Consider the following 20,089-nt stretch of genomic DNA (forward strand, 5'->3'; position numbering starts at 1 on the left):
AAATAATTATATATATATATACTGTATATATACACACACACAGTATATAGTGGGACTATTAGTGGTATACAGAAGTAGAAGGAGTCTCAGGTAGTCTATTGGCTGGTGAAGGTTGGTTTCCGTTCCCCTCCTAGATTGCTGGAGAGATAGGAGCTGTAGAAGTGGTGGTCTTTATCTGCCTCCCTGTGCCCCCATCCCTATCCTTCCGTATCTTATGGCGGTGTGTTTTGCCCTTCTGGACTCTCTACAACTACGTTTGCTTCTGCTGCTCCCCTAAATGGAAAGTGAGAATTGGGGAAATTTTGAGAAAATATTCTGCAGCCTTCCAACCCTGTACAGATGGAGGGCAATAATCTCAGAGTCTGCAGTGGCTTTAGCAGTTACCATCACATCCAGAAGGAATGAAAACTATTTCACTTGGCAAGTGATGTTCTTTGATGTGGACAGCAGCTGTGATTAAATATTTCTGTTCTCGTTCTGATCAAGAGAATTAGGGGTGTCTTTTTAGTCAGTCATCCAGTACCAAAAAATATTTCCTTCTGGAGCTGCCACATCATACATCAAAGTACTGCATTACGCTTTATGGCCAACAGTTCAGCTGGGTCTCTTTAAGCTTCCTGAGAGTTGAACACATGCCTGAATGCACCTTAATTTCCGATGATAGAGTAGCTGCAGTTATATTTTAGGTGATGAAAGCTGTACTATAACCTTTTCAAGTTGATTAAATAGTAAGGAGTATTAAAAAACAATTAGGAACCTGTATAATAAATAATTATTGGAATAATTAAGTTTAAAGTTAATTTATTATCAACATGGAATTCTATAATGCATTATGGCCCAGTGGCAACCATACATACAGCTTTGTATTAATATTACCAAAGTTTGTAGTTCACTAATGATTGCTATTTTCAATAACCTCAAATCTAGTCAAAGCCATGAGTACCTCAGATGAACTGATTAGTTGGACTGAATACAATATTGGTTCACCATGGCAGACAGGAATAGGAGATGTTTATACCGTGAAACGGGCATCTCTCTAGAATCATAATGAGCTGCATCATTATTTTTTCAAGCGGCATACAGCAAAGCTGTTACCACAGTTTTACCCAGGGAATAACTTTCATTTTTTCCTGACTGCTTTCTGAATGTCTCAATAAATGTTATTTTGTTTGCCTTTTACATTTTAAAACTATGACTCATTAGGCATAATTTTGCATAGTTTTTAAGCTATTCACTAGAAAAAAAATCACAACTGATATGCCATCAGTTTGTGTACTATGTACGTATATATCCATCCATCCATTTTCCAACCCGCTGAATCCGAACACAGGGTCACGGGGGTCTGCTGGAGTCAATCCCAGCCAACACTGGGCACAAGGCAGGAACCAATCCCGGGCAGGGTGCCAACCCACCGCAGGTACGTATATAGGTTCCTTTATTCTGAATAATACATGTTGGATGAAGTCTGCACTTTGTATACTGGTAAGTGCACAGTCAATGTTTATTTTAGACACTAATCTACCTAAACTAGCTGTGGCCAGCTCTGGAAAGGTACAACAGCTCCCAGGTTTTGTACTAAAGAGGCTAATCTTTATTAATTACCTTTTTAAACTTGTTCTTGTTCTGCTTGTGTATTTCTCAGGGGCACAATGTTCATTTGAAAATTTGAGGACAGGAAAAGTGATGTGCGCACCTTTGTGGTGGTGGGGAGTGGCATTGGGTCTGCTGTGCTTTATAATGATGTTCTTTATGATATTCACTGGAGGGCCACAGGTCATTTTCAGACAGAGAACAGATGCCACATGGTCATGTCATATCATTTTCTAACCCACTTAACCCAGATCAGGATCACGGGGGTGCTGCAACTTATGCCAGCTAGCACTGGGTGCAACGCAGGAACAGTCCCCTGAACAGGGTAATAGTCTGCATGTTTTTGGACTGTGGGAGGAAACTGGAGCACCTGGAGAAAACGGGGAGACACGGGGAGAGCACGCAAACTGCATGCATGGAGGACCCAGGAGATAAACTCTGGTCTTCTTACTGTGAGGCAGCAGTGCTACCACTGCACCCCCATAATGACACTTTATGTAAAATATAAATTAATACAGTCAATATTTTGTTTTTCTATTAAATACACTAAATATAACATACATTTTAAACATTTTTAGTTTATTGAACTACAAAGTTTACCTTCTGTTTTGATGAGGATTATTTCTAATAGTTCTTAAAAATAAGTAAGATTGTGCTCTGAAGAAGTGCAACAACTTTATCATTATTTACGGCTATGACTGATGCTGCAAACTTTAAAGAAATAAATCTATAAACTCAAGTTAGAATAAACTTACAGACAGAAACTACACATCACAACAGCTTCATCCATCATTTTCATTGTAGTAATTACATGTTTCTATACGTCTTTATATTTTATTTATTTATTTTTTTTATCACTTGAAATTGTTTTGTGGGAGTTGCTAGCCATTTTGGTTTGATTTTCTCAAAGTTTATTTTTTGTATTTCGTTTCATTTCATTCATTTCTTTTCTCTAAGTGACGCGTGTTTGCGATCGACACGTTTGTGACATATGCAGTAGTGACACTATATGCATAGTGGCAGTTTTTTGGTATCTTTTGGTTGGATAAACTTGAAAGAACTTTAGCGACAGTTTGCAACTCAAATACGTAAAGTTCTTGGTTTTGTTTCAGTCTTTTGATCTCCTTGAGACTTTGACTTTAATTTTTGGTTTGGAGCTGTGCTGTGTTCATTTGTGCTTCTTTTTGATCTCCCAGTTTCGACCTGGACTGGTCTTAACCATTATTCTTGTCTTGTGTTATTATGCGCTAGTCTCTTCTTGTCTCTTACAATAATCCCTGAAGATGCTGTCTCGTAACATAACAGAGGTATAAAAGGGAAAAGGTACTGGGGAAAAGACTGGGAGATAATAACATTAGATGAGAATCAAAGTTAAGCGGACACAGCACAGCGACAAGCCAAAGATCAGAGTCAAAGCCTAGAGGAGATAAAAAAATTGAAATGAAAACTGGCACTTGAGTTGCACACTATCACTAAAGATCTTTAAAGTTTATCCAACCAGGGGATACCAAAGCATGGAACCATTGTCATACTAATAGCGTCACTACAGGTATATGCGCTTATGTCATAAAAGTGTCGATCCTGGACATGTCTCCTGAGTTACATAAACTAAAGAATGGAACAAAACAAAATACAAAAACTAAACTGTGAAAATAAACCAAAATGGTCAGCAACTCCCACATGTCAATTTTGCATGATAAAAAACAAAGAGAAACCCACATATAGAATCATATAAGTACTACAGCCGTACTTAACTCTACCGATTTATTTTTTCTATTGAAAAGTTTAAATCAGGAACTTGTAACATACCATATAAAACCAATCTCTAGTCCACTACAATCAATTTAGGGGAAATGGAGGGTTTTGGATGAACTTCTAGCACTTCTGGGTTTAGGTGTGGAAATGGCCCTGGCCATCCATCACAGGGCCTACGTATGCACGCAGCCACACTTGCATATCAACTGAGGCCAATTTGAAATCACCAGTTAACCAAACACCCACAGGTGTAGGAGGAAAACTGGATATCCCAGGAGAACGTCCATGCAAACACAAGGAGAATGAACAAATTCCACACGGAGACTAGGCCCCCATGATCCTGAAATGGATTAAGAATTTTGTGAATGCAATATTATATAATAATAATAAATCTTCATGTAGAAACATATCTTTTTTAAGTTTCACATGCCTACATTTCACATGAGAATGTGATTATTCTATTTAATTTATTTAGTGAAATGTGGTTCTACTTTATTTTGCTGTTCGGAACAGATTTTGATCCTCTTAAATGCTTTCTCTCTTGCTGTAGCTAAGGCTAAAGTATTAATTTTACTGGTATAAGTATTTTTGTAATTTCAGCATGGCTTTAGGCACCTTTGATTTATAATATTAAAATGATCTTTTGTCATTTTCCCTCTAGTATTAAGTTACTGACATTCAATGAGGATAATCTGGGTTCTCTGAAAGCCTATACTGAAGAAAGGGGGTTTAGAAAGTGGACGAATTAAAGTTACTTTATACTTAAGTATTTTATGTAGACAGCTGATTTGTCTGTGTAGTAGCTTACTACAGTAAGTCTATTTTCACTTTAATTAATCCTAAATCTGCTGCCTACAAAATCAACATTTTCCACATCAAATCCTCTGGTTCTCTAGAAAAGCTGCTTTATAAAACAACTTTTGGAACCAGAAATGGGCGCTAACAAAGACATACAATGATATACACTTTATTATGTTAAGTAATTAATCAATTTATAATTAGCCATTTGTAATGCATAATTACATATTCCATCATGTCATAATGTGAACCAGACAAAATGGAACAATACTGAGTAACAAAATGCATATCGGTACTATTATTATTATGATTTGTAAATGTGATTCGTGCCTTTATCTAAGATAACTTAAAAGATCATGAAAAATTATAATTGTTTATATACTACTCGTCATTTAGCCCGTTTCAATAATGGGCGCTAGAACAGTAGTGCATAAACATTAGTAGGAACAGTCTATATTAAATGGCAAGGGACTTTGACGTCATTCTTTTTGTTGGTCGTATTTTTCTTTCTTTCAGCCTTTCTTTTGTTGATGTTTACTTGCAGAGCTGACCGTTCTTCGTGGGCTGCCGTTGTGTATTGTGTGTCTTTAATTTTCTGTGACAGTAATACTGTCTTGTACGTCTGCTGGCTTGTACAATACAGGCGTGCGCGTCGGTAATATGCCTTTCATCTCCTCTGACAATAATACTGGCTTGTATGTGGCTGTAATATGCGTCACTATATTGTGTACCTTTAATTTCCTCTCACAGTAATACTGGTTTGTATTTCTGTTAAACGCCTGCAACTTTCTCTGACAGTAATATCGCGCATCGCACCGTGCCCTGTGCATGCGCGCTTCACCAGAAGACACACACACACGGACACCTGGACGCACACAGGGATTTTATTAAAGAGGATACTTTTTTTTAGACAACTGGGGCATTGGAGGCAGAAGTGTGTCACAAAGGGGGTCCCAGGATGAAATTTATGGGTTGTGTTGTGGTTTAAAGTGTTAGTCACTATAAAATGGTAAGGAAGCAGGCCAGGTGGAACACATTCAAGTCTAAATAGAGCCTCCAGATATGGGGTGATATATCCCAAAGAATTTTTAATGATGGCATAAAATCCAAATATTGCCACTCGGAGAGAAGTCACATTCATTCTTACTATTTTGAAGTTAAAAAAAAAAAACACAGCATAATCCCACTTTTCCGTGACCAAACACAGACACATGCTTACAATCCTCATTATCTAGTGCTACACACTTCTGTGAAGTGCTCTTGGCAGCAGACCACTGTCATAATACAACTAGATATTCAGTTGTTTCTGTGATTTGAAGGTTCTAACCATGGTACTAAAATCATCCCACTCTTAGCCCCACATGCACTATGAATCATGTAAAGTGTGATATAAGTTGGAGAGAAAAAGGTGTACTAATATTCTTAGGAGAACCGTATCAACTGTTTTGACCAAAAAACGCAAACACATGTGCCTTAAAAATTAGTGTTAAAAAAGTTTTGCCACCCACATGCCTATTGACTTCGGTATGTTAAAAGTACTATAAGTGTTTATCTGTTTTATGTCTGTAATTCTATCAAAGTTAAAATTATATTAATACTAGATGTGGTACCTGTCTAACATAAGCTGAAATCTGAGTAATCAATGAAGACCTCAGCAGTGCACCATGCAAAGCCTATGTCTTTGTTATATGCCATTCGGCATAGGGTTCATAAAAGCAGTGTTAATGTTTGCAATGCACCATCTGTTGAAATAACTAATGCAATGCATTTGTATTAATAAAAATGTTTGTGATGCACCATCTTTTTGGAATGACATAGATTTAGCAATCAGACAGACACAGAGACAATTATGCTTTTATTAAGGTGGATGTTAATTTTCCATGGGCAGAAATCTCAGATAGCATAAGCATCTTTGCCATGCATTGCCTTTACCATTCACCTGCTTTAGAAATGTTAAGGAATCTGCACTGCAGTAGTACTGACTGCCTGCTGAAGCTATGATTTTTTAGACAGAAAAGAGAAACCATGATTGTAAGAACCAAGAAAATAAGATGACCTAGTGCAAGATTTATTCTGAATGTAAAGGACTGTTACTTGAAGCATTGGCTTAATTCAAAGTGATCCAGGGAGCATACTGTATACTGTGCTATATAAAGAGGATGTCAAACTCTGCTCTATTAATAAGCGTAAATAATCCACAATTGTTCTGAAAAAGTAATCCCTCCTGTGGGCTTGATCACAACAGTCCAGTGCCCCTACACCAACAATGAATATAACTCAAACTCTAAAATTTAATTTGTGCTATGCTAACAAATAATCAGACTAGAATTTTAACCCAAGGTCATTTCACTTGCAGAAATTATCAGTTGATTCTGTATGTATAGGGTTAAGACAGAGTACAAAGGTGGCAATGTTTGTTTCTTTGTGCAAAGAGGATTGTCTGCATCTTAACAAAGCTAAGGAACTGGTTACTGACTTTTGCTGCACCAAAGAGCACCTCTGTGTGGTCGCTATTCAAGGACTTGATGTAGAGGTGGTACACTCCTACAAGAGCTTTGGATCTCCACATTAATGACAAGTTGGACCGGCTTTACAACACAGAGAAATTATATAAGAAATGGCAGAACAAGCTCATATAACTTAGTTCCCTTTAATGTCAGTAATTACATTCTTTACATCATCTAAAACATTGTGATGTCCACTGTGATTTTCTATACTGTGGTGTGCTGGATCAGTAACATCACTTCAAGAAAGGCCCATCCCCTGAAGGTAGTAGCAAAGGTGAGAGTTAAAACAAAAACTACGTGCCATTATGAACAATTCTGCACATCCTCTGTCTGGCGCACTAACACTGAGGACTTTCAGCCAACGAATTATTCAGCAGAGGTTTGTCAAGAAACTCTACTGGGGCTCCTTCATACCAACAGCAATACGCCTGCATAATGTCTTACTGTGACTGTGACAGTTAAGTCATAACATTTCTTTCTTTTTAATTTCCTTCCTTTTTAGTCATTCTAGTGTGTTCAGACCATTGTATGTGTGTGTGTGTGTATCTAGTTATTTACTTATTTAAGGAGCTACTGTATTTCCCCATGGGGGTAAATAAAGTTCTATTTATCTATCTAAACTGACAAAGGAATGTGGAATAAAGAAAAGAATATATGCAATGTGTGTGAGATATGAACGGTCACATTAGCATAATAAACTGGTGTAATTTTGTTTAAAGATTGAAATGTAACTAACCAATACACTATATCAGCAAAAAATATCAAAGTTTTCGGTGCTATTTCTGTCATATATTGTGTATAATGGCTTCCTCAACAATAATACTGTTAACAAACCACACCCTTTTGTCTCTAAATGTTTGGATATCCAATTAATTAAAAAAATGGTTTCCTCTGTAATGTAATTATCTGGTGTATAATCTTGTTTTCAAACCACAGGACATTTGATGACAAATGCTTAATAAAGACAAGTATATCAAAACATGGCATTGAATGAAATAAGCTGAAGAATGTTTTTTTTTTGTCTGCGTAATGTAAATCCACTGTTTGGCATTGTTCAGCAAATAGTTTGTCTTACTTTTTGAAGAACTCATTCCAAAATGGTCTATACAGCAATTTATTATCTGTCCACGGATCCATTCATTTTTAAACCTGTTTAATCCAAGTCAGGTTTATGGGGGCAGAATTCCACCATCACTGGGCACGAGGTGGTTTTATGGAGAATAATATCTAGCATAGAGATTCATAATTCTTTTTATATTAATGTGCAAAAATATTATTTAAAAATGTAATCAGACAGGGAATGTATTTCAAAGGGAATAAAACTGTATAACCAGTTGTTGCTCTGGCACATTTATGACCCAACTAGATCAGACAAGAACTTCTGTTGAGTGTTCTATGGGAGGGAAAAGGGAGAGCTGACCAGAGTGGGACAGGTCTGCCGGGACACTTTACACCTTATAAGCCTCTATCCCCAGGGGGAATGCCGAGACTGTTAGAGAAGCAGTTTACGGCTTCATTTTCTGTGCATCTTTTCTTTCTCGTTTGTCTGAAACTACACTTGCGTATCCTTTGTAACTGGAGAAAATGCTGGCAGGAACAAAGCATTTCATTGGTGAATGCTGCACCCCACTGGAACATGAGGTGTGTCAGGGGCTACAGAGCCATAATAAGTGTAAGCGCCCATGCTGCTCCTTCTTTCTACCACTTTGTTGCCAGTTTCTATCAATCCATTTAAAGGACACGCAGGAGCAAAAACCAAGCCGTCCCAGAGACTAATCAATATAAGACAGTGGAATTAAGCATATAACACAAGATGAACTGCTACTTAGGTAGAAATGGTATTTTTGACTAACTCATTTTACTTTGTTTATTATTTTAGACATATCCACTATAATACATGAATAAATCTGTAGCTTTTTCACTTGCCTCTTCTGGTGCTCCATCTAGTGGCCTGGGTTACAGATGTAAAAGAAGTTTTAAACAAGAGTAGCAGTCAACTCGGAAAGTGCAGTAAATGTATGGGATATGGTGCAATCTATTATGGTCAATGTAATAAAGAGTATAAAGGGGAAACAAGAGTCACCCTAGGAACTTCCAGGACAAACAGGTGGGAATCCAATGCTGGAAGCGGTATTAGAACATTAGAACACTCTAGACGAGAACAGGCCATTCAGCCCAACAAAGCTTGACAGTCCTATCCACTTATTTAGGCTATTACAGAGTGTACTCACGCACACACCTACATTCACTCACAGTGTAGAATTCAGCAGTTACCCTAACCTGCGTGTCTTGAGACATCGAAGGAAAATCCATGTAGACACTTGGAAAAATGTTCAAATTCTGCACAAAACGTAACCAGGATGGAGTTCAAACTTAGTCTCCTGGAGTTGGGAGGCAACAGTATTAACAACTACACTGCTGTGCCAGTCTTGCACAAATTATATATTGAGTCAAATTATGCATGTATTCAGTTACTTAAACAGCTATCTAGCTTTAACTTAAACTGTTTTAGGCTGTGAGTGAGATTGTGTAAAAGCAACGTAAGGACAGTAAGTCACCCGACATTTTCTCTTTGTACCATCCGCAATGGCCCTAACATCTGACTAGGTGTCCAGCAGACCTCAGTGAACATGGATGTGGTCCACAAGGCAGACAATGGCACTAGTAGATGGTGGAGATGAAAGGTGTACATTAATCATCAGTCTTTTTTTTACAAAAGGTCAAAACAGTTAAGGCATAAACCCCCCATTTTATAAAAATCCAGTTAAGATAATAATTCTTCGGTACATCAAAAGGCTGCTTCATAGAACATGTTTCTTGAACTACTGATTCACAAAAAAAAAATCAGCTGCTAACATTAGCTATTATGCCATTTCTTTTTTTGGTATCCTTTCCAGTTGAAAATGTCAAAATTAAGTGGTATAGTACATACAGCATGAAAGTCAATGATTGCAAATGACAATGCCTCAATATTTAAACTGTATAAAGACATTAGCAATAGTATATGCATCATACCTTTCTCTGGTGCTGCAAGATTGGGGTCACTTCTTGGTAAGCAGTTTTCTCCAGGTGGGTGAGAGAGCATTCTCTGTGAAGGACATAACACATGTTTTTGGTATAAATAATAAAAGCGCACTTCTGTAGAAATGATTATTTGGTCAATTAATTTCTACAGCCAATATGGTTAAGAGTTTATATGAACCAACAGTTCAAGAGATACAAGATACATAACCACAACAGTATTGCAGGACTGATCTTTAGAGGCAGTAAAGAGTGGATGCTATGATTAATGTTGCCCATTCTCTCTGTGACATTTTACCCTGCAGCATCTTTAGCTACTGGTTCATTCCACCACAGGTGGCTAAGAGGTGTTACTGGGCTTATTTTTGCCTTCAGCCATCAGATCCTGTATTATGCCTCCTCCAGCAGTTGTAACAAAAACTAGAAAAGGGGCAAAATATGTTATACAATACATGGGTATACTGCATGTATAGTTGTGTGCTTTGCACATTGTTTATAATGTCACTCAATGAACACCAGACACATGAAAATAAAAAGTTAATGTGATTGTGTAATATTTAACTAAAAATCAGTGCAATACTGCACGAAAAACTGAACTGGCAATGTATAAAACCATCCATTTTCCAACTGGCTGAATCCAAACACAGGGTCATGGGGGGTCTGCTGGAGCCAATCCCAGCCAACACAGGGGGCAAGGCAGGAACCAATCCCGGGCAGGGCGCCCACAGGACACACACACACACACACACACATCAAGGCCAATTTAGAATCGGCAATGCACCTAACCTGCATGTCTTTGGACTGTGGGAGGAGACCGGAGCACCCGGAGGAAACCCATGCAGACACGGGGAGAACATGCAAACTCCATGCAGGGAGGACCCGGGAAGCGAACCCAGGTCTCCTTACTGCGAGGCAGCTGCGCTACCACTGTGCCACCGTGCCGCCATGTATAAAACCCTAACATGAAAATCTTGCAGATCTATGGGAATTTTATATAAAAATGCAGAACTAAACAGTGCAGGCTAGCTTAATGTCATTTAATAATCAATTACTGTGTAAATTTATTCTACACATTCTATAAAAAGGGTTATGATGTTTTGCACGGCTAATAAGTCAGTTATAAGAACCATAAGATACCACTGCTCGCTCAATCAAGAAAAGCTACATTCAGTACTTTAAAAAAATTCTGACAGTATTTTATCAATGTAAATTTTCATATCATAAAACTGATATAAAGTAAGTAGACTATACAGCACAACAAATATTAGATGGCTTTAATAAAGTGTATACTGCCAAAAAGAACAAATCCAAGAAACAGTAAAGAAATGGAAGAATAAATAACTGAGACAAAGTCTAAACCTGTACAAATTTCACCATCAGCAAAATCAATTTTTGGTAGCAATCGATTTATTAAATTATTTGTTAAATATTACAGTGAATTAATGTAAAATGCCTATTTGTCTAAAAAAGCAATCATTTTAAAATGTATACTTTCAAGACACAGTTCTTTTGGGAATGGTCATTTGCTCGTATACCGTTCACAAAGTGCGCAGATCACTGCATTTGAGGCTTAGTGGGTCTGGTGTGGGTCACCGGTATGCATACTTTAACTGCCGTTATGAAGCAGCACAAACCAATCTTTACGTCTCGGCAGCCACACGGCAGGTCCGTGTAAGGCAGTGTTTCTCAGCCGCTGGATTGTATTGTCTGTGGGTCGTGGATTGCAGTCATTAGCATGCAAGTGGGTTGCCTGAAGTGATCAGCAGCACTGAGAAATGTTTCCTCACTTCAAAGTGAGCAAGTTTCACCAAGGAGGACCCCTGATCGCACTTGTTTGAGCAAGAGGGCGGTTCAGTGTTTCTGGTAGTGGGTCATTAATTAACTTAAAAGGCATAAGTGATTCATGGGAGAATGAAGGTTGAGAAACACTGGTGTAAGGGAAGGCAGTGCAGAATGATTTCATTAGCCATGTGGAGTGGTGCTGATCAAAACAAACTTTAGAGGGCTATCCAGGAAAAAATATTAAAACCTGTGAAATAATAATGATAACAAAAGATTTATTACTGCAAGATGGTTTTGGCAATTTTTAGAACATAAATACCATATTGTTTTTCCATGATCCTTGGCCATAAGTACAAAACACCTTAAATCGGCGCATGACTGCATATGATTTGGTGTGTTTATTCCAAAAGAAATAAGAATAAAAGATTAATGAAATCACATTAGGTGTGCTTATTTATGTTAAAATATACAGCTCTCACTTAAACTTTATTTATACTAGATGTTTTCATTCATTTAGTTTGTCCTTCTGTGATGTGTGTTAAATAAGCAAGTATTGCTCAATGCAAGAAAATGAAATCTGTCCGAGCTGAGACACAAAAATAACTGGACTGGGCTTGGGGCTTTCCTGGAAAACCGTCTGGAGTTCGGCCAGATGAGAATCGTAGAACTATATCCCCTCCTACACGCCCTCTCAAACCACCGACCAGCTAGGTATATCCTGTGAATAACCCAGTCAGTATTTGCACAACAATCGCTACATGAGTTGCTGCGATAATGTTGGGAGAAAAAAAAATCAAGCAGTGAATCAACATCAAATTCCTCACAAATTTTCTCTTTTTCCATTAAGCAGTTTTTGACTGACTAAAACATTCCTGTCCTCGATCATCCTCCCTATTCGCCTGATTTAGCTCCCTGTGATTTTTACTTGTTCCCGAAAATCAAAAGTGACCTGAAGGGCACACAATTTTCTTCAATGGATGAAGTGAAGACAAAAACAGCAAGCCTGTTGTTGAAGAGCCTTAAGCAAGAAGACTTACAGCACTGTTTCAATCAATGGAAGATACATATGGAGTGGTATAGAGATTGACAGGGGGAGTATATACAGTGGTGTGAAAAACTATTTGCCCCGTTCCTGATTTCTTATTCTTTTGCATGTTTGTCACACAAAATGTTTCTGATCATCAAACACATTTAACCATTAGTCAAATATAACACAAGTAAACACAAAATGCAGTTTTTAAATGGTGGTGTTTATTATTTAGGGAGAAAAAAAATCCAAACCTACATGGCCCTGTGTGAAAAAGTAATTGCCCCCTTGTTAAAAAATAACCTAACTGTGGTGCATCACACCTGAGTTCAATTTCCGTAGCCACCCCCAGGCCTGATTACTGCCACACCTGTTTCAATCAAGAAATCACTTAAATAGGAGCTGCCTGACACAGAGAAGTAGACCAAAAGCACCTCAAAAGCTAGACATCATGCCAAGATCCAAAGAAATTCAGGAACAAATGAGAGCAGAAGTAATTGAGATCTATCAGTCTGGTAAAGGTTATAAAGCCATTTCTAAAGCTTTGGGACTCCAGCGAACCACAGTGAGAGCCATTATCCACAAATGGCAAAAACATGGAACACTGGTGAACCTTCCCAGGAGTGGCCGGCCGACCAAAATTACCCCAAGAGCGCAGACACGACTCATCCGAGAGATCACAAAAGACCCCAGGACAACGTCTAAAGAACTGCAGGCCTCACTTGCCTCAATTAAGGTCAGTGTTCACGACTCCACCATAAGAAAGAGACTGGGCAAAAACGGCCTGCATGGCAGATTTCCAAGACGCAAACCACTGTTAAGCAAAAAGAACATTAGGGCTCGTCTCAATTTTGCTAAGAAACATCTCAATGATTGCCAAGACTTTTGGGAAAATACCTTGTGGACTGATGAGTCAAAAGTTGAACTTTTTGGAAGGCAAATGTCCCGTTACATCTGGCGTAAAAGGAACACAGCATTTCAGAAAAAGAACATCATACCAACAGTAAAATATGGTGGTGGTAGTGTGATGGTCTGGGGTTGTTTTGCTGCTTCAGGACCTGGAAGGCTTGCTGTGATAGATGGAATCATGAATTCTACTGTCTACCAAAAAATCCTGAAGGAGAATGTCCGGCCATCTGTTCGTCAACTCAAGCTGAAGCGATCTTGGGTGCTGCAACAGGACAATGACCCAAAACACACCAGCAAATCCACCTCTGAATGGCTGAAGAAAAACAAAATGAAGACTTTGGAGTGGCCTAATCAAAGTCCTGACCTGAATCCAATTGAGATGCTATGGCATGACCTTAAAAAGGCGGTTCATGCTAGAAAACCCTCAAATAAAGCTGAATTACAACAATTTTGCAAAGATGAGTGGGCCAAAATTCCTCCAGAGCGCTGTAAAAGACTCATTGCAAGTTATCGCAAACGCTTGATTGCAGTTATTGCTGCTAAGGGTGGCCCAACCAGTTATTAGGTTCAGGGGGCAATTACTTTTTCACACAGGGCCATGTAGGTTTGGATTTTTTTTTCTCCCTAAATAATAAACACCATCATTTAAAAACTGCATTTTGTGTTTACTTGTGTTATATTTGACTAATGGTTAAATGTGTTTGATGATCAGAAACATTTTGTGTGACAAACATGCAAAAGAATAAGAAATCAGGAAGGGGGCAAATAGTTTTTCACACCACTGTAGAAGGTGACAATGTTTAGAATGCTGTAATTCATCAATAAATACTTTTTTTTTTTTACCAATCCGGTTATTTTTGTGTCTCACCTGTCCTTACAAGGAAAATTGTCATCTTGACAACAGATAGACTGTACACAGACTTGTCAGACTTTCCTTTGGCATACATGGGGTTCCTTTACCATTTCACCACATGATGAACCAAATTTGGAAATCCCATCTGAATATTCTAGGACACTTCCAAATGAAATTGTCATTTTTAGTAATGGTTACGAATCACATACCAAGGGTAATCAATGGAAGATGGACTACAGGTTATAAATTAAAAAAAAAAAAAAAAAAAGTCAAGTAAGTTCCTGCATCGCAGAAACAGATCCAAGCCCTCTTAGGGATGTCGAGATTTTGCAAAGATGCATATTTGCATAGATTCCTAGCTGCACATTCTTTGGTAAGCAAACCCTGATTTACACATTCACAATCAAAGTTAATTGAATGACTTAATGAGCCCCACTTAGAACAAGGTGACATATCATTTCAGATGACTAATAATTAGGAGGACCCAATGTTTTATCTGAGTAATTTTGCTAAGTGGTATTCCCCTTTTGAACTGTATTGCTTTGTATCAACCAGGCTGTGGATACATTAGTATGTATGGACCTATCTGTAGGAATATAGATAGCAATCCTTGAATCGTGAGGCTGTTCTTTTCCCTTTGACTTCTTTTTTCTGGTTCATCAACCTATAGGATACTGATATATGCATGCAGTTGTTTTGTCATATGGAGGGTCATTACAGAGTACTGTGTAATTATTACTTGCATGTGCTAATCAACTTGTAACACACTGCCTCTATGTGGCTACCCTCCTGGAAGGGAACTGTATGTTCTGTATACAATGTCATGGTGGTGTCCTAGGCTGGAGAGTCAGGGAGCCCATCATTACATTAACATCACTTTGATCAATCTCTTTTACCCTCTGTAAAAGCAGAAATTTTCAATCAAAAAGAACCACAACATATTAAATAAGATATCCACAATCAATTAAACAAACAAAACTTACTGGAAATGAATTCAATATTGGCATGCAAATGTTAAATTATTTATACATTTTTGCCAGCATTTGATGTGCCGAAAGCCTTTATGGATAGCCAAGAACTCTTACTTTGTACTTTGGGACCTACTGGGAGTACAGTATAAGATGAGTCCATCCACCACACACAGTTGTAGAGATGACCTTTGGAAGTAAATCCAATCAGGTCAAAGTGATTGAATCCTACTAAGTACTTTTGGGTAGACAGAAAGAGAAACAGACAGCTGGGCAAATTTCCCTTCTTGGACTGCTGAGCTGCTACTATTAAAGTCAATTAAATGAATATTTCTTTTCTAGTTTCCCAATTAATTAAACAATCCACCCATTCATCCTCTTTCTTACCTACTTAATCTTGACTAGGGTGTTATAGGGGGGGATGTAGGAAGTCTAGGGATGGGCTGCCAGTACATTGTAAAAGATAGTCACACAAAATATCACATTGGATCATAATAGAAATATTTAGCATTACCAATTAGTCCATGTTATAGGAAACCAAAACACATACAAACAGACAGGGTAAGACAATGCCAACACCACACAAGCACTGGCTAAGGTAGGGCATGCTGGGTACACACTCACACACTCACACATCCATCCTCTGACACGCTGGGTCAGCTTACAACCAAAACCTAACTTAACATTCACATTTTAAGACATGGAAAGAAAAGTGGAGTACTTCAGAAAATCTCAAGCACGCATAAGAAAATCGTGCCAACAGGCAGTGACTGAGTGAGAATCTCAACCATGGAACTAGAGTATGAGAGAGTAGCGCTAACAACTGCACAACTGTATTGTTATTAAAATGTTAAAGTAAAATAGGCCTATTCAATTTGGACATACTGTAAGTTTGGGACTGACAGGTTTTTATCTTTTAAAATCCAAGATGCAGAACATATTTTTTTAGTTCTGTAGTGACGGCACAGTAGAGCAGAGGTTACCACTTCTGCCTCATAGCTCATTTAAATAGGAAGTTCCAAATGTATGTGCCCCACAAATGGGAAAGAGATGATGGGAGCCACTAGCAATTTGTACCTGTCAGTGCTGCACATCAGTGCATTAAAATATTAACCTATGGGATTTTTATAATACAGTACCTAAACAGAATTTTCTTAGAATTGCAAAGTTTTTCTTTAAGCAGAGTAGTCAAGCATCTTTCAAGATTTGTTCCCAAAAAAATAAGCTCAAATGTATGCTGCATAATATACTGCAGCACATAAAATATGAACATTCATGAAAGTGGAAATTACAACAGGATCCCACATAGAGTATAATTAAATAATTACTTTTCAGACCCTTAAAGTAAGCGTCTTCACTTTGTACACATCTCAAAAAAGAGAAATGGTGAGGTTGTTGGCCAAACAAATAAATGTAACAGACTGTTAATTTGACATTTAGCATTTGCACTCACCGAAGTTCATTTAGAAAAATCATAAAAATGTAATATAAAATGATTCACCTGTGTGGGCTCCACTTGATTTGGGTAAATGGCACTGCAGGGCCTCTCTCGTGGAGAAAGACAGAAATTATCCCTGGAATGTTTCTGTTTGTCAGATAACAATGGAGATCCTAATGAAAGATGGAGGCAAAAATACAAATACATAAAATATTACAGAGAAAGACTTTGTACCAAGATTTCATGATAAGCATATCCACCGACTCTTTGATTTTGTCACTCTAGCTTTGCAGTTTAGTAATCTCTTAAGACACTTTTATAGCCAATATATCGAAGAATATTTTTTAGCTCCGCTTGAAAGTGTATGTTTCTAAAGCGGCTTATGTGACAGTCTAGGGGTGTTTTTCAATGAGATCTGCCTCGCAGGCTTGTGTTCGAAAACTGAAGAGGTGATGCTGAATGAAACAGACAACTCATTTGCAATGCATCTCTTGTTGGATGAACTTAGATTGCACCTGGTAAAGACGTGTGATACTGCCAGCCACAATAACTTCTCTGCAAATCACTTTTTAATTTAAAACAGGAGACAGAAGAGAATTTCAGGGAATGTATAATGCATTTGGCTCCCCGGGCAATGAGCAATTCTATTTCTCAAAATAAAGATGTCATACCTCTGGCACTGGATGGAGCAGAGCTGGTCACATTTGGAGAGGCAGAATGGGTAGAACTTAAACTTGAGGTAGATGGACTTGGCTTGAAATAGGAGGACAAGAACAGGTCTAGTCACAAAAATAATTCAAGTGCATAATATTGAAAAATTTAAAGGTAAGCTATGTTTACCATATTCATCAGGTTTTTTAAAAAAATACATTTAAGAATGAACTAATGTCATAGACTGCAAGTAAATTGTGTACTAATCTGTCACAGAATTATTTAAGAATGAAAAACCATCCAATGTATGAGTTGATTACAATTTAAAAACTGGGCTAGAGACAACCTTCTTGCCTGCACTGACTCACCCAGTAGAAATAGAAATACACAATCAGCTTCAGTGGAATAAGTGTCAGTAGCAGGAGGCAGAAGTAACTCTGTCTATTCCCTAATTCATTGTATTAACAAGATGTCTCGTATTTCCACTCAATACTCAAGTCCAAATCAATACAACCTTTCAATAACCCTTCATGAATAACACTATATATACTGTTACCTATACTATGCATAAGCAATGTGCTTTGAGAAGTAAATATATCTGAAAAACAGGCAAAAAATAAAATAAAGGCAAAAGGCTGCATACCTGCATGTTAAAAACTTCATCCGAACTTTCCGATTGTCCAGTAATGTTGCTAACTTCATTAGAAGCTTGTGATGAAAGTGAAGATGATGAATACCGATTGACTGCTGGGTAACTTAAAGGGCTACAAAAAAAAAAGAAGAAAAATGCATTATAAAATTAGGACAGTTACTTTCATTCTTAAATTACATGCTTCCTTGTTTAGCAAAAATTTTGTTTATCTTAAATACTGAGAAAAAATGGAAAGATCTGAACTGCGATAAATTTCTTACTGATTAATTTCAGAATATTTAACAAATCATTGATGAAGGTACAAAAGGAATATAGAAGATATGCATCTGAAGGAAAACACAGAATAAAGTACATCTTGTGCTTTACTTCAATAAGCAGATTGTTTAGATGAGAAAAAGGCCATGAGTGTATCTTCTAAAAAAGCTAAAAATCTCATGATGCTTAACGCTAATCTGTGGTGGTATTTTGTGACATTTACAACAAGGAGTGTGACAACCTGGATCTGGCGGATTACACATTACAATTACATATCTGAATAAGAGGTGACAGGGTGCCCTGCAGCAGCTTTGGTATACACCTACACAAACTGAAGTCACACAGCAGATAAATTCCAACCTTTTACTGCTGCTCATGCAATGATGCAGGTTGGTTTTGGGGGTAAATGCAATAAAAAAAAACATGTAGGTCAAGAAAATCTATATTCTGTCACATCAAGCTTACTTAAACATAAGGAGGGAGATCAGTATTGAGCATGAGGGTGGCTTGTCAACTCACTAGAATCAGGCCACTTTTTTTCCCTCCCCAGTTCTCTACGACTCTTCATCTGCCCTAAGGTTTTACTTACTAGCACCAGATAAACATCAGGCATCAAACTTCATTAGCATTTGTGATGATGTTGTCTCTTCTCTCCTGATTAAAGTCTACAAATATCAGGATCAGCTCAGAAGCACCTCAATCTACATCAAAATCTTAAAAGTATTTCAACATTAGGAACTACTTGTGCTATGACTTAAAGTCATATTAAAATGAACATTAAGTGTTCAATTTATTGACTGTATATGCCTCGTACATACTTCGTTTCAATGTTGGTGCTGGAATGAATATATAAAGCAAGAACTTAAAACCTTTGGACAAGTATTGACTGTCCTGACTCATTTGAGACTCTGATTCTGCTCCACCACCATACTGCTAAACCACCCTTGCTTCTAAGTAGCTCCCATAACGGTTAGCATAAACAGCGATACAAATACATGAATGCCTCCTTTCTAAGTAATTGAAATATTATTTTTATTTAACTGATAACTGAAAATTTAAAATATTTTAACACCACTAACAAAAGAAAAATATACAGCCATAAATATAATCAAATAGTTTCTGAAAATGGTTTGATCTGCACCGCTTTCCTTACCAAATGTTATACATATTTAGCTCACATCATTTTAAATTATATGATACATCTACCGTAATCCCATACCAATATATGGTATGACAGCAGGAAGTGCTGTTGATTCAAGCGTGACATGAACAGATGATGGAGCTGATCAAAGCATAAGGGAGGAAATTTAATTTTCAGTTTAACCAATGAAAAGAGAACAAATTGAATCAACATTATCACTAACATCAAGGCAAAACTAAACGACGTCTCTCTATCAAATAAATCCAAAATGGTACATTCACAAGATTAATTTCTCAGCTTCTCCATACAGCACAATGCTCCACAGTATTAAATTTAGGCTGCAAATAGCCAAGCGACAGAATCATAGAGACATGTCCATTTGAATCTGTACTTTCAGTTTGAAATCTATGATCCTCTGGCGCCATAAGAGCAGCTGGATTTCAATCCAAGTCATATGGAATTACATACTTTCACTTCTGTTCCCTGCCGTGAAGCAGAGCCCTGCACATTTCCTGCCTTGTTCCTGGTGCTGCCTGTCCTCCCACAACCTTATACTGGATTAAATTTTTCATTGAAAGACCATCTGCACCATTTTTGCCTAGTAGCATAAGTTCAGTTGTTTTAGGCATGAAAAATTATGATGAGATATGCTAGAGAGTCAGTTTAGCTTTGGCACAAATCTTCATGTCAAACAAGGTTAACTCTGCCATATTAACAAGACACTTGAGCAGCTAAAAAGCTC

General features: G+C 37.6%; 1 protein-coding gene across 1 annotated transcript in view; it reads right to left on the reverse strand.

Annotated features, from left to right (window-relative positions):
* The window catches only part of LOC114658995 (dedicator of cytokinesis protein 4), a 432,716-nt gene that overhangs the window by 15,931 nt on the left and 396,696 nt on the right, over positions 1-20,089 (reverse strand). The window contains 4 exon segments of the mRNA XM_051928746.1: positions 9,666-9,738; positions 16,712-16,821; positions 17,320-17,401; positions 17,943-18,063. Coding sequence (XP_051784706.1) covers positions 9,666-9,738; positions 16,712-16,821; positions 17,320-17,401; positions 17,943-18,063 — 386 coding nt within the window.

This window comes from Erpetoichthys calabaricus, chromosome 1 (genome assembly GCF_900747795.2).
Source record: "Erpetoichthys calabaricus chromosome 1, fErpCal1.3, whole genome shotgun sequence".
NCBI lineage: Eukaryota > Metazoa > Chordata > Cladistia > Polypteriformes > Polypteridae > Erpetoichthys > Erpetoichthys calabaricus.